Source organism: Neltuma alba, unplaced genomic scaffold (assembly GCF_004799145.2).
Source record: "Neltuma alba isolate B1F8T4 unplaced genomic scaffold, ASM479914v2 tig00004713_pilon, whole genome shotgun sequence".
Taxonomy (NCBI): Eukaryota; Viridiplantae; Streptophyta; class Magnoliopsida; order Fabales; family Fabaceae; genus Neltuma; species Neltuma alba.
Window position 1 is genome coordinate 333 of NW_021633832.1, and position 14017 is coordinate 14349.

The 14017-nt window shown below is 32.4% G+C and overlaps 1 protein-coding gene and 1 pseudogene across 1 annotated transcript; one reads left to right on the forward strand and one right to left on the reverse strand.

The window, feature by feature from the left end:
- The first annotated feature begins 5679 nt into the window (after window positions 1-5679).
- On the forward strand, window positions 5680-12062 carry LOC114745573 (very-long-chain aldehyde decarbonylase CER1-like; annotated as a pseudogene).
- A 687-nt stretch (window positions 12063-12749) lies between these two features.
- Window positions 12750-13343, reverse strand: LOC114745571 (uncharacterized). Its single transcript, XM_028933728.1, has one exon. The coding sequence runs from the start codon at window positions 13341-13343 to the stop codon at window positions 12750-12752; it is 594 nt and encodes a 197-aa protein (XP_028789561.1).
- Window positions 13344-14017: the final 674 nt, after the last annotated feature.

Below are 14017 nucleotides of genomic sequence, written 5' to 3' on the forward strand. Positions count from 1 at the left end.
TTTTCAACATCATCTAGTATCTTAAATTAATTGTTATTACTTAACATACTAAATATTTTTGGGAGAAAATTTGTATACCAAAAAACTTTTGAGTACTCTGTGTTAAGTGACATTTCTTGGACAAATTAAATTTGCAACTTGATCCTAAATTTTAGCCAAATAAGTCTAAGTTTGAAACAAAGATCTAAGGCTTGAATATGAGCTTATGCCTGTATATAAGTTTTTAAGGTTTAATCCTCTAATATGAGATTCCAAAAGAAATGATATGGATTGAAACTTTTTTTTAAAAAAATCTACTTAAAAACCTGAGCGAACAAAGTCACATGCCCTTCAAACATATTTAGAAGTTTATGTTTATGTCTTAAATAGACTTTGAACCCATAAAATGATTTAATTATTTAAATAAATATAATTTAAATTTAGAATAAAATAACAAACTTTCATTCCTTATAATATCTTATAAAAACCTAATACAATTACAAGTTTACACTAATACATAAGATGATTTTTTTTATAATAGTAATAAAATAATCATAAAAACTCATCATGGTCGCAGAAATAATAAAAGACTTTAATATAATTTTTTAATTAATTGGATGACTCCTACAAAATGAATAAAGTCAATAACATTAAGAAGCATATTCCACGATAAATACCTTCTAGTGAGATTATATTTCATCTATGTATCACCGAAGTAAACTTATAACAGTTACTGTGCTCACCGAATGCCGCAATTAGAGAGAAGAAGGAGTGATCTGGTGTTGCCGTCTTCAGCGATCGAAGAAAAGAGAAGAAGAGGTGAACGGCTGATGAATGAAATGGTCAAGTCTATATGCAAATAATAGAATATAGAACTTAGGGTTAAGGCATGAGTCTCAAATTAGGTCATACCGTAGGCTCTTGATAATGATTCTAGCCTACTTTTACCCATGAATATAAGGCTTAATTTCCCTTCATGTATTAAAATGGATGAATGTTGCCCTCCAGACAATGTGGATTATTTCGAAAGAACTAATTAAATTATATATTTGGTCATTTAATTTTATATAAAGTTTTATTTTGGTTTCTTAATTAAAAAAATATATTTTTGGTTATTTAACCCTAACATCATATTATGATTATTTTTTTTTGGTAATAACCACAGTTTTTTAAAAATTAAATGTAATATGTTAGGATTTAAGAATATTTTATTAATATATAATATTAGGATTTTTGTACGAATGACTAAAATAAAACATTCAAGTGTCTTGTGATTAGGATGAAGAGCTCGATGCCTTCATCTAAATCCCCAGTCTAAACATGCGGGTGATGTCATTGATTAGTAACACATTATGATCATATGGGTATTTTAAAGTCCCAATGAATGCCGACTGAAATTGATTGGCTTCGGACGTGGGAACCGCTGGATTGGATAGGGGAGTGGGAGATAACATTTAATGGGATTTGTGCGTGTTATGTTCTTGATCAATTCGCAGGATCTTACTACTTCCGGTCCTTAATATACGACCCTGCTTAACTTTTAATTTGGTCCTAATCATTTTGCCTTTTGAGTATGTTTCACTTAAATGAGAAATTTTTTTAAATTTTATTACCTTTGAGTTAAAGTTTAATAATTTTTAACTTTATTTTTATTTAACACATATTTTTTAGGAAAACAAGAATATGTACAATAACAAATAAAGAATAAAATTATATATTCATGTAAAAATTATAGTGGTGTAACTTATAAATATATTAAAAAAATTCTACCTTTCACGTGTAAATATAACCAAAGGAGAAAGGGATAGTTTGGTATACAATTTAAAATAATAATTAAAAATATATTCGAACGGAGAGATTTTAGAAAATAAGTTGTATTTATGACTTAGTGTCTTGAATTAATTTTAACCAATTTTTTATTTAAATAATTTGATTATTTGTCTCTTTTGAAACACAGGTTAATTTTTTACTTGTTAGTGACATTTTAGGATCAACATATATATATATATATATATATTATATACTCTCACTAAAATGAATGAAACACAATTTTTTTAAAAATAAAAACTGCTTTATAGTAATATGGTGTTAATCCCTCTAAGCTGAATAGTACTGTATATCTCATTCAAAGTCAAATAGAACTTACAAAAACCAATAAAACTGAAAATCAGAAGGAAAAAAACAAAGTAAAGTCAAAACAATATTAAAAGAAAAAGACTAAGACTTAAAAAATCAAGCCAGCAACCCACAGAAATCAACCAATTCCTGATCTTTCTCCCACGTCAGTAATTGATACCGAGATAGTACCAAGGGGGTCCTTCTGCAAGAAAGTCAACATGGAGGATGGTGACCCACTCAGCTATTCATTTGGTAGTGGTACCATTCCTCCCATACCACAGTGATCTGCAGCTCCATAAATATAAAATTTAGTTTAAAGATTTGTTTTAATACTTCTTCTGTCTTTTTTATAAGTGATAATTATCATTTCTTTTTTGTCCCTAAATATAAATAATATTTACAAGTTTTTGTAGCAAATTCCCTGTTTTATTCTCATTAATTATTTATTTTAATACTCAATATATTTATTATCTTATTTTTTTAAATCATTATCTCTCTCCACCACACATTTATACTTATTTATTATTTTTAACTAATTTTTTTAATTTACGTAATAGAATTCAAAATTGTTTATAAAAGGGGACGGAGGGAATACTAAATAGAGAACCTCAATTTTCCCCCCTCATTTAATATTTGTTAAATATGACCTTTCTAAATATCATCATTATTTTTTCACACTGTCTTCCGCATTTAATATCTTCATTAAAAGAAACCCCGAGGGGTTAGGTCAGCTGGCTGGGGCTGTCCTAGCTTAACCACAGGTCTCGAGTTCGAGCTGTGGGAATGCAGCACCTTGAGGGGCCAGAGGGCGCCGACCGAAAGGTTCCTTGCAAGCCCTCGATCCGGATTAGTCTGGGGACGTTGTCACGGCTGAAAGACGCCTATTTCCCTGGGATACCGGAGGAGAAATCCAAAAAATATCTTCATTAAAAGATGGGTTGTTTAGGCAAAATGACACCTTTTTTTATGCAAGAATAAGAAATAATCAATTTAATTAAATTTTAATGTTTGTAAATTAATTAAGTACCACTCAGTAAATCACTTCACACTAAAAAATACTCCCTCCGTTCCTTATTATAAGAGACAAATAACCAAATTACGTTGATCAAAAAAGCAGTTAAAATTAGTTAAGAACAATCAATGTGTAAAAAGTATAATTTTTTCCCCAAAAATGCCTTCATTAATAAGGAGAGAGAGCATGAGAGAGAATAATTAAATTATTAAAAGAAAGAGAAGTAGGAGGGAGAGAGAGTGTGAATTGGAGATAAAATAAATATGGGTAAAATAGGAAATCAACACAAAAAAGTAGAGACAACTTTTAAGTGTCTTTTATATATAGGAACATGCCATGAGCATCAAATGTCTCTTATAATAAGGAACGGAGGGAGTAACACATTAAATTGATAAAATTTTTCACATTGGCCTCATTAAGTAAAGGCTATTGAAAATAAAAATATGTTGTACTTTTTTCTCACTTATTTATTTATTGTATGCAGTAGAATTAAAATTAAAAAGAATACAGTGGCAAGGTTGTCAAACACGTGAGTTTAACCAAACTAGTAATAGAGATGTAAACTTAAATTATAAATTCACAAGAATTTACTTTTATTAATGAATTACTATTAACAATATATACTTAAATAATTAAAATATAAAAAGTGACAATAATTTCATTTAAATATATTTTAAATCCAAATAATTGAAATTAAATCCATCAACATTCATAATTTATTATATTCAACAAACAAATTTTTATGAAATCCATATGTAAAGTCACTAAATATAATTAAATTATAAGATTTAGCATGAGTTTAAAAGAAAGTTGACATGATTTTATAAATTAAAAATGTAAAAACGATAAACCCGATGAGTGAACTTACAAGTTTAACCGAATTTATAGTTAGTATAAGTTTAAAAATAAATCAACATGTTTTTACAAGCTGAAAAATTAAAAATATTAAATTCAAAGATTCAATTTGTAAGTTTAACAACAATACATAGCGGTATTATATTAGGAGCAGGGGGGAGGGAGTATATAAATGTCTGAGAAAGAACACTCTCCAGGTCCCTAAGAAGTACCCCGTCACAAATTCACGAAAAGTAAGGAGGTTTTCTTGTCCGTGTATATGTATCTAGTTTCTTTTCCTTCTTTCCAAATGCACCATGGTTAATTTTTTTATTAGGAATTAGGAAAAATCATTAATTAAGGGTATATCTAAAAATATTTTATAGCACTTTCTAAAACTAAAAAAAAAAAGAAAAAGAAAAACGACTATCCGCAGTCCTAAACGTACGAGGCTGGGAGCTATATAATTGTTTTATCGAGGTTAAGAAAATTAATAAGGCTAACTTCTTTTTTTTTTTGAAAAAATGTATTGATTTTTTTAAGATACCAGTTTTAATCATTTGTATCTTTTAATGAAAATCCCTTTTAATATGCACTGATGCACAATCAATAGAGAGAGTTTTAAAAAAAATTATAAATTTAAAGATAATTAAGTGAATTGATATCTTATATTGATAATAAAGATAAATCCTAATATTAGCTTTTATATTTATAAGAAGGGGGAGTGTGAAATGTCACAAAGGTCACAGAAAATTCGACGCCATGAAAATGGACAGACACAAACATTATAATCACAACTTTCTTGGACAATAATTTGGCACGACACAGTCACTTGTTATGGTAGAGGCACAGTGACCCTGTAAACGCATTAGGTTGTTTGAAAATTTAAAGTTCATAAAATAAAATGGCCCTATAATGGCAAAAAAAAAAAAAGTGGTCCAATAGGTTAATTCACCATGAAATCCCGTCGGGCCCACGAAGAAACCGAAATATCTGGCTCCATTACTCCTGGTGGGTCGGCGTTATTGAATGATTTTATTTATTCAGGACGACATCTATACTAGCACTAATTAATTAATGGAATTAAACATCTCCCATGCTCCATACTTATGTAATAATCCCAGTATTAGTGAAATCACAGTATATGAATACACGTAACCGTTGTTCTGCACAAGATATGTGCATTACAATGCACGAGGAACATTTCATTTTAGATTAACATTAGGCATCTGGAGCTCATTTCCTTATTAATTAAGAATAATTAGTTAAAATTTGTTAAAAGAAATAAATTTCATTATCTCATTAATCAATACTCCTATTTATAAGTTTTAGATTTAGAAAAGAGTGTGATCCAATTTATAAGTTTCAATTTTGAGTTGTCTAAATATTTATGGCATTTTTTTAAAAAAATTATCTTTAATTATTTGTTTTTTCTCATTTTCCACACCTTTTTATCACATTTTTTCATATATTCTCTTTCATTATATTTTTTATTTATTATAAGGGTATATTTAAAAAAAATTATATTTTTGATCTATTTATTACTTTTAACAAACTTTAATTAATTATTCGTTATTTGTAAATTAGTTAGGAACAAGGACGGGAGGGAGTATACAGCGCTATTTCTCTCAACATGGATCGTACAGATACTACCCACACAAACTTGTGCGTTTATAAATGGCTAACCGTATGCCCGACTTGGTACACAGAGCAGCAACGTTGTCTTCTACGTATCTATCTTTCTGATCTCTCGAATCATTCGACCACCTCGCCTCAGTGTTCTCCAAAAATGGCGACGAACCCAGGCATTCTGACCAATTGGCCATGGAAACCTCTCGGAGACTTTAAGGTTTCTTACATTATTTCTTTAGAGTGCGTGCGTGCGTGTGTGTGTTCAAGGTTTCCACGCAGAAATGTTTGGCTGACATGGTTTTTGTAATATGATGGAAGTGGTTGTTGCTGGCACCGTGGGTGGCACACAGCACTTACAAAATGATAACGAAGGAGGGAAATGAGAGGGACGTTGGATACTTTCTGATATTTCCATATATTTTGGTGAGGATGCTTCATGATCAGCTTTGGGTTTCTTTTTCTCGCTATCAAACTGCCAAAGGCAAAAACAGAATCGTTGACAAGAGCCTCGATTTCGAACAAGTTGATAGAGAGACCAACTGGTAATTAACCAATCATCTTCTTCTTCGTCCTTCTTAGATATATATATATATATATATATATTTATATATATATATATATAATCTCTTGTTGCTTGGGTTTTCATCACTTATTAAGAAACGTAAAGATTAACCATAAGGATCTATCATATATATGTGTGTGTGTTTGTTGCTTTAATTTGTAGCTCACTAAATGGGTTACGGATTAAAAAAAATTAGTTAAACTTAGTTAAAAATAATAAATAGATTAAAAATATACTTTTATTTTTAAATATACCTTTATAACAAATAAGGAAAAGGATGAAAGAAAATGTGTAGGAAAATGTGATAAGAGAAAAATAATCAAGGATAACATTTAAAAAAATGTATTAAATATTAAGACAAACCCAAATTGAAATTTATAAAATGGATTATACTTCTACCCAAATTTGAAAGCTTATAAATAGAATCGGAGTTAGTAGCTTCTAGAGTTGTTCATGAATGACATTTGAATGGATTCTTAATTACTACCTGAACCCGTCTGTTAGTGAATAATAAATTTGGTGGGGTCAAATGAAAGTTCGTGCATTGTGAAAAATTTGAGCTTTTCTTAAATGAAAAAGATACTTAGCTCCAAAAAATTAATTTGAATAATTAAAAAAAATGCTGAAAGGATGTGAGTTAGAACCCAATTTAAATAGTTGTGATTGATTACAGTTTTTATCTTTTAATTTATGTATTTTTTTTGCATGATCTCTAATTCTACTAAAACAAATAATGAATTAGCAACGAAATTTTCTAATTAATGTCACTAATTGATTGGTGATGAAATTTTATCGTTAAAATGATTTGACAATGAAATTCTGTCCGTAATTCAGTATTTTTTTAGTATTATATGTGAATTTCCCACCCTCATACTCACACAGTTAATTTTAACAATATCTCTTGAAATGTGAGTCTTACATTTTCTATGTATTTTTATTTTCCCGTCCTTCTTATGTTTTGGTAATTATTACTGAAGGTCTCTATAACTCATTGCTGTGAATCCATAGGGTTCACACCTTACATACACCGTGCATGGAGCCCTCGGTTTTAAGTGTGTGTCTCCCGATCTCTATGCTTTATATTAATTTCTGCCAAACCTCGAATTAAATTAGTGTCCCATGCTCCCACGAGAGCCTTTAGCAACACGAAGATTTATTTAGTCTGTGCTTTTTTAATTACCTGAGAGAGGAAATAGATCATTATATTCCTATCTCAAAATCATGTCATTATATAGCTCTCCACCCTTTTCACATCAACAGAGACGGGATAATATTTTTTTAATTAAATGGGTGAAAACTAATGGTTTGAGATTACAAATGGGACCAAACCTAAAACCTCTTACTCATTAAAAAGCTCTCATGTCACTAGACTACGATGCTATAAAAAAAAGACATGATAATACAAAACATCTAAATTCTCCCATTGAATGGTACGAAATGCTATGAGGTTTCCACTTGATTTGAACAGTAATTCGGATTAAGTGATGTAAAAGATTTTAAATGAAGGTTAACTTTTTGAACTTTTCTACAATCACATAGACTCAGATGGAAGTTATTGTACCTAATTAGGCCAAGTTTATCCCATAATTCTTGTATTTTTTAATTGATTTTTGCAGGGATGACCTAATAGTGTTAAATGCACTTTCGTCTTACATTGTGTATATGTTGGTACCAGAGGCTTCTAATATGCCATTCTGGAGAGCGGATGGAGTGATTATCACAGCAGTTCTACATGCGGGACCTGTGGAGTTTCTGTACTACTGGTTGCACAGAGCTCTTCATCACCATTTTCTTTACTCTCGCTACCATTCTCACCACCATTCCTCCATCGTCACCGAGCCCATCACTTGTATGGATATATGTTTTCATCATCTTTAATTACTTTCTCACATCTATTTCATTCTCATCAATTCTATATGTGTGGGTATGTATATGTGTGTGAGTTATTATCATAAATATGACCTTTTTTTGGTTGGTTCGGACAGCTGTGATACACCCATTTGCAGAGCACATGGCATACTTTATGTTATTCGCAATCCCAATGTATACAACGGTGATAACAAGGACGGCATCCATAGTATCATATGCAGGTTATCTTATATACATTGACTTCATGAACAACTTGGGTCACTGCAACTTGGAGCTCATCCCTAACTCTCTCTTCACCTTCTTCCCTTTCTTAAAGTATATCATGTACACCCCCTCGTAAGTTCCTTCTCTCTCTCTCTCCCCCTCTACAATAATTGTTCTTCCAATTTGATATAAATTGAGGTTTTAGACTACCTAGAACCAGTCCAAGTAGTTTAATGAATCAAGTTTAGTCTAATCCGATCTTAAGTTAGAGCTAGACTAGACCGAACCACAAGCTGTTTTTTTTTCTTGGCCGAAGGTCTTATCTAAACCAAAGGTTGGGTTAGTGATTAACTTGGTCTAATTTGGTTTGTGCACACCCCTATATATATTGAAAATGTGTTTTTCGTACCTCTTATACACGATTTTATATTTTGAAATATTTGACATATAAAATAATCATAATTATTATTTTTCATGCTCATCAAAACCTAACAATTTTGAATCCCCAATCATTTAATAGTTGAATTGCAGCAGGCTAAGACTGGGGATGTTTATCATTGAGATATTGAACATATGTCTTTTCAACATTATTACTAGGAGATGTTTTTCAAAACTAATGAGATACCTAATCATGTGCATATGGTCCTTCACATGAAAATAATTACTTTTAACAGATTGATTATTTATATTAAAACTTAAAATGTAAATCACAAAACGTACGTCTGCTACTAGACAAGATGTGCATCATGAGGATGTACATACTTCTCTTGGGAGCAGAGAGAGAAAAGACATAATTATTCTATAAAAAAAAAAACGCAACAATCCATTAAAAACTAAGACATTTGGATCAATAAAAAATAGAGAAAGACAAGTAATTAGCCTTTTCAAACTTTATTATAAGGGTGCTTTCTAGACGGCTTGGATGTCATTAAATAAAAAATATAATTGGCTCTCATCAAAACATTAGAAGGCAAGTTAGGTCTGCAGTCTGCTTCTCGACAGCCTTACGTGCACGTAGTAGTGGTACCAGCTGGGAGCTGCTGTGAAAGTGCATAGTAATTTAATTTCCAACTGCTTTGCTTTGATAATGAATCGAAATCATGTCATGTCATTTCATTATAGGGTAATCATATAAAAGCTTCGTGGGTTTATATATCCTGCATATAATATCATGTTAATTACAAAATATTAAGTGATGGGATTTATGAATTCAAGAGTTTTTCCAATTAGGTTAATATCTTGGGATTGAAAGGACTTGTATTAACCAAAAAAAAAAAATAAAGGCCCGATGTTCATGGAAAGTGCATACTCCTAAATGGCTAAATATAAAGTTTAATTTAATAGTTTTGAATTGATAATCTCATTCTTTCTTATTTCTTGATGTATTAATCATTTATGTCTTATAAATTATTTATTTCTTATAATACACACATCCAACACAACATACACACGTGGCGGTTCAAACCACGACATAGAGAAAGACTCATCCCTCTCCATTCCCTGGGTAGCTCTGACCCATGCTCCTTATTCAACCTCACTGCATGATTATCAACTTCTTCTCTAACTCTTTTGAATACTAATATCAATTTCCACTGGACATACTAATCTTTCTGTAATAATTTTAATCTTGATTTCATTCCACCCCTTTCCTATGTTACTTTTGGATTCCTAACTTTCATCTCGTAAAATGTTATGAATATTCTTTTATAAAATATATTGTGAAAATCACTTACAAGTTCATGTATTTTTTAGTGAACATAGCAGTATATTTCACAATAGAAGAATATAATTAACAATAATTTAGTTAATTGATCATCAGCTGATTTGATTCTTTATTTGTGTGATCGATAGGTTCCACTCTTTGCATCACACTCAATTTCGATCCAATTACAGTCTTTTCATGCCAATATATGACTACATTTATGGAACTGTGGACAAATCCACAGAGATAACATATGAAACATCATTGAAGTGAACAGAAACCTCGCCACATGTTGTGCACCTAACACACCTCACAACTCCAGATTCCATCTACCATCTTCGTTTAGGATTTGCTTCTTTAGCCTCCAAACCCCACACTTCGAAATGGTACTTCTTCTTGATGTGGCCTTTCACTCTTTGGTCTTCTATCATGACCTGCTTTTATGGCCGAACATTTGTTTTGGAGAGCAACACATTCCAAAATCTCACCGTGCAATCATGGGTTATTCCAAGATTCTTCGCACAGGTATGGACTATTATTATTAATCATTTAATTATGCAGTTCATTTTCTTTGAAAAAACAAGTTAAAGCCAATTATTTGATTGTTTAATTGATTAAAAATCCTTTTATAGTATATTTCCAAGAGCCAAAGAGAGACATTGAATCAACTGATAGAAGAAGCGATACTGGACGCAGAGTTGAGTGGGGTTAAGGTCCTGAGTCTTGGTCTTCTAAATCAGGCAAGTTTCAATTTTTTTGAAAAATCTATTTAAAGCTTAATTAATTGAATATACTCTCACTCTAATTCATGACTTGAATATGTGTGGATGTAAAGAGAGAGGAGCTTAACAAATGTGGAGAGATTTACATACAAAGGTACCCCCAGCTAAAGGTGAAGATTGTGGATGGAAGTAGCTTAGTGGTTGCTATAGTTCTTAATAGCATTCCAAAACAAACAAGTCAAGTGGTTCTTTGTGGTTCTTGCACCAAGGTTTCTCTTGCTATTGCAACTGCTTTATATCAAAGAAATATCAAGGTATGTTCAATTTTACTTATATAATTGCCTAACTTTTTTTTAATGTGTAATGTTGACTCAAGCAAAAGATTTTATAATTTACTACTAGCTTCAGTCCTTAATATAGAAGCTAGTTGACTAATTTGAGTAGATTAAAGAAGTTTGTTAAGTTAGTTATTTGTAATAAATAGGTGTTGCCATTCCTAAAATACCCTTGCTAATAATGTGTATTGACCAAAATTACCATTTGATGAAACCTTTAACATGTGCAACTATTACAAGGACTACTTTAGGCAAAATGAATAAATACAAGAGATGAAATGGATTGAGATTTTATATTTAGGACCAAATTGAAAACCAAACTAGCTCTTATATTAAGAATTGGAGGTAGTATATTGGAGGCAACAATCCACTCATCTTAGCTAAATCTAAACTTAATATATATGTCATATAATCAGGATCTGAAATTAATCAGTTCTTTCCTACAGGTAATAACAACATGCAAAGACAGCTTTGAGAATCATCAATTAAGGATAAGCAGACCTGAGTTGAGAAAGAATTTGGTCCATTCGACATCGGACACTGCAAAAGTAATTAAACTCATTTTTGAACCTAACATCATCGCACTCCTCAATTATTGATATGGTAATCTAACATCAGTATAATATTATGTTGCAAATTGATTCAGATATGGTTAGTAGGCGAGAAATGGAAGGCGAATCAACAAATGAAAGCACCAAAAGGATCGTTGTTCATACCATTGACCCAATTACCTCTAAAGGAATTGCGCAAAGACTGTTTTTATCTCACCACACCTGCTATGATAGCTCCCTCTTCTTTTCAAAATTTACACTCTTGTGAGGTCAGTTACCCACACACAACACTTTTTTTGGGGGTTTCTAAGGAAGAAGTGAATTAATAAGTTCCACTATATATGTCACAGAACTGGTTGCCAAGAAGGGTGATGAGTGCATGGCGTATTGCTGGAATATTGCATGGCTTGAAGGGTTGGGACGTAAATGAGTGCGGAGAAGTGATGTTCAGTGCTGAGAAAATATGGCAGGCGAGTCTTGAACTAGGGTTCCGGCCACTGCCACAGAAGATTCCGTTCATTGAATCCTAATCAACTAAATCATATCAAGACAGATCCTCTTAGTTTCATGTTTTGCTCGCTCTGGCCCAAGTTGGCCGGAGAAGATGATCTGAATCATTTCAATTATTCTCGTCATCTTTTGTTCGATTTCTGTTACGTTATGTCGTGAGACTGTAATTTTTATCGTTTCATTTTTATTTGAACTCTTAAACTATATGCTTATATATATATATAGTGTCATGATATAGAAATGTGAAGGTACGTGTTATGCTATGTTGGCGCCGATCCGATCTTTATTCCATTTTCAAAGGCTTGCCACAATTGTCCTTCCGCTGCACCTTGGTTTGTCATAGATTCATTACTACTCCTTCGTTCCTTTTTATAAACCATAAATTCAACAAAATATTGTGTAATTTTAGTACTTATTGGTTCATGAAATTTAATTTTCATCAATCTAAATCCCTAAAACTTCACAATCGCGCATAATTGGTTTGCATGGTGTTATTTTTCTTTTTCTTTTTTTGATAAAGAGGGAAAATAAAACTATTCATCTACATTACAAGAAGTAAAATCAAAAGCATCTGTTGAACTTAAAAGGTGGAGTCCAACCGGAAGGGATAGAGCTCTCTTAGCAAGGTTGTCAGCTTCAGTGTTGTTCTCCCTCCTTGAATGATTGACTTCCACAAGCCATTTTCTCTGAAGCAAGTTTTGACAATTCTGAATCAATTCCTAGTTCTCATGAAGTTCCGGTGCACCATCATTTATAAGCCTGACTACTTCTAAAGAATCACTAAGTAACAAAACTTTTCTGTGACCCCTGTCCCATGCACGCTTGAGCCCAATAAGGCACGCCCACAGCTCCGCAACCAAAGGGTCACCGTTTATCATACTGAACATAAAAGCTTCTTGAATTTGATGATCCGTGTTACGAATAGTTCCTCCACAACCTGCCTTCCCAGTCCTCTGCGAGAAGGCTCCATCCACCTGGACAGTAATGGTATCATTGTCTATCCTTTTGGTATTCCTTTCCTCATGAACAGCAGCACCACTAATATTGACCCTTTGTAGTTGAACTTTGGCCTTGTTGAAGCTTGACACGATTGCTCGAGCTTTGCTAATAAGTTCGTGAGTGTGGGTCAAATTGTTTTCAAACACTCTCTCATTCCTTCGTTTCCAAAGGAGCCAGCAGATAACCACAAAGACCTCCCTCCAGGGGCCATGACCATCCCCATTTTGATTCCTTAAGTTTATGCAGCACCAGTCTTTAAGATTGCACCCAAAGAATCTGGCTTCCATACTAGGCTTTATAACCGAAAGCCACATGGCTTTAGTCTCTGGACAGTCTCGAAGTATATGAAGCGAGTCTTCTATTCCATGTTGACACCATATACACTCAGGCTCAACATTAATTCCTCTTCTAATACAAGCTTCATTAGTCAATAGCTTGTTATGTAAGGTAAGCCACATAAAAGTTTTACAGCGTTGCGGGGTATTGAGTCTCCAAATCTTATTCCAGTAAGATTGAGTCGTATCTGTGTCTCTACTGAAAACTTTGTAGGCTGACTTGACCGAAAAATTTCCATGTTTCTCGTGATTCCACCGAATGTCTTTGAGTCCTCTTCTATTAACCACTCTCTAGGAGTTTTGAACCACATGTTCCCAGCTTTCTTTAAGACCTTTCTAGAGGCACGAGCCAGGTTTAAAGAGATCAATCTTAGGAAATAAATCATCTCCACATTGATATTTAGTCCGAATGACTTTCACCCACAAAGCATCTTTATTTTTCATGAGACCCCATCCAGCTTTCATCATAAAAGCTTGATTCTGAAGCCTCATATGACATAGTCCCAAGCCTCCTTTGTTTTTCTCCTTACAGACTTCATTCTAGGCCACAAGATGGACCCTCTTCTTCTCATTGCAAGAACCCCAAAGGAAATTTCTTGCATGTTTATCCAAATCATCACATGTGTGAGCAAGCAAAGCACAAGTTTGCATGG

Excerpts from the sequence above, each read along its gene's own strand:
- LOC114745571 (XM_028933728.1), bottom strand. The coding sequence starts at position 13,343 with ATGTGGCTTTCGGTTATAAAGCCTAGTATGGAAGCCAGATTCTTTGGG.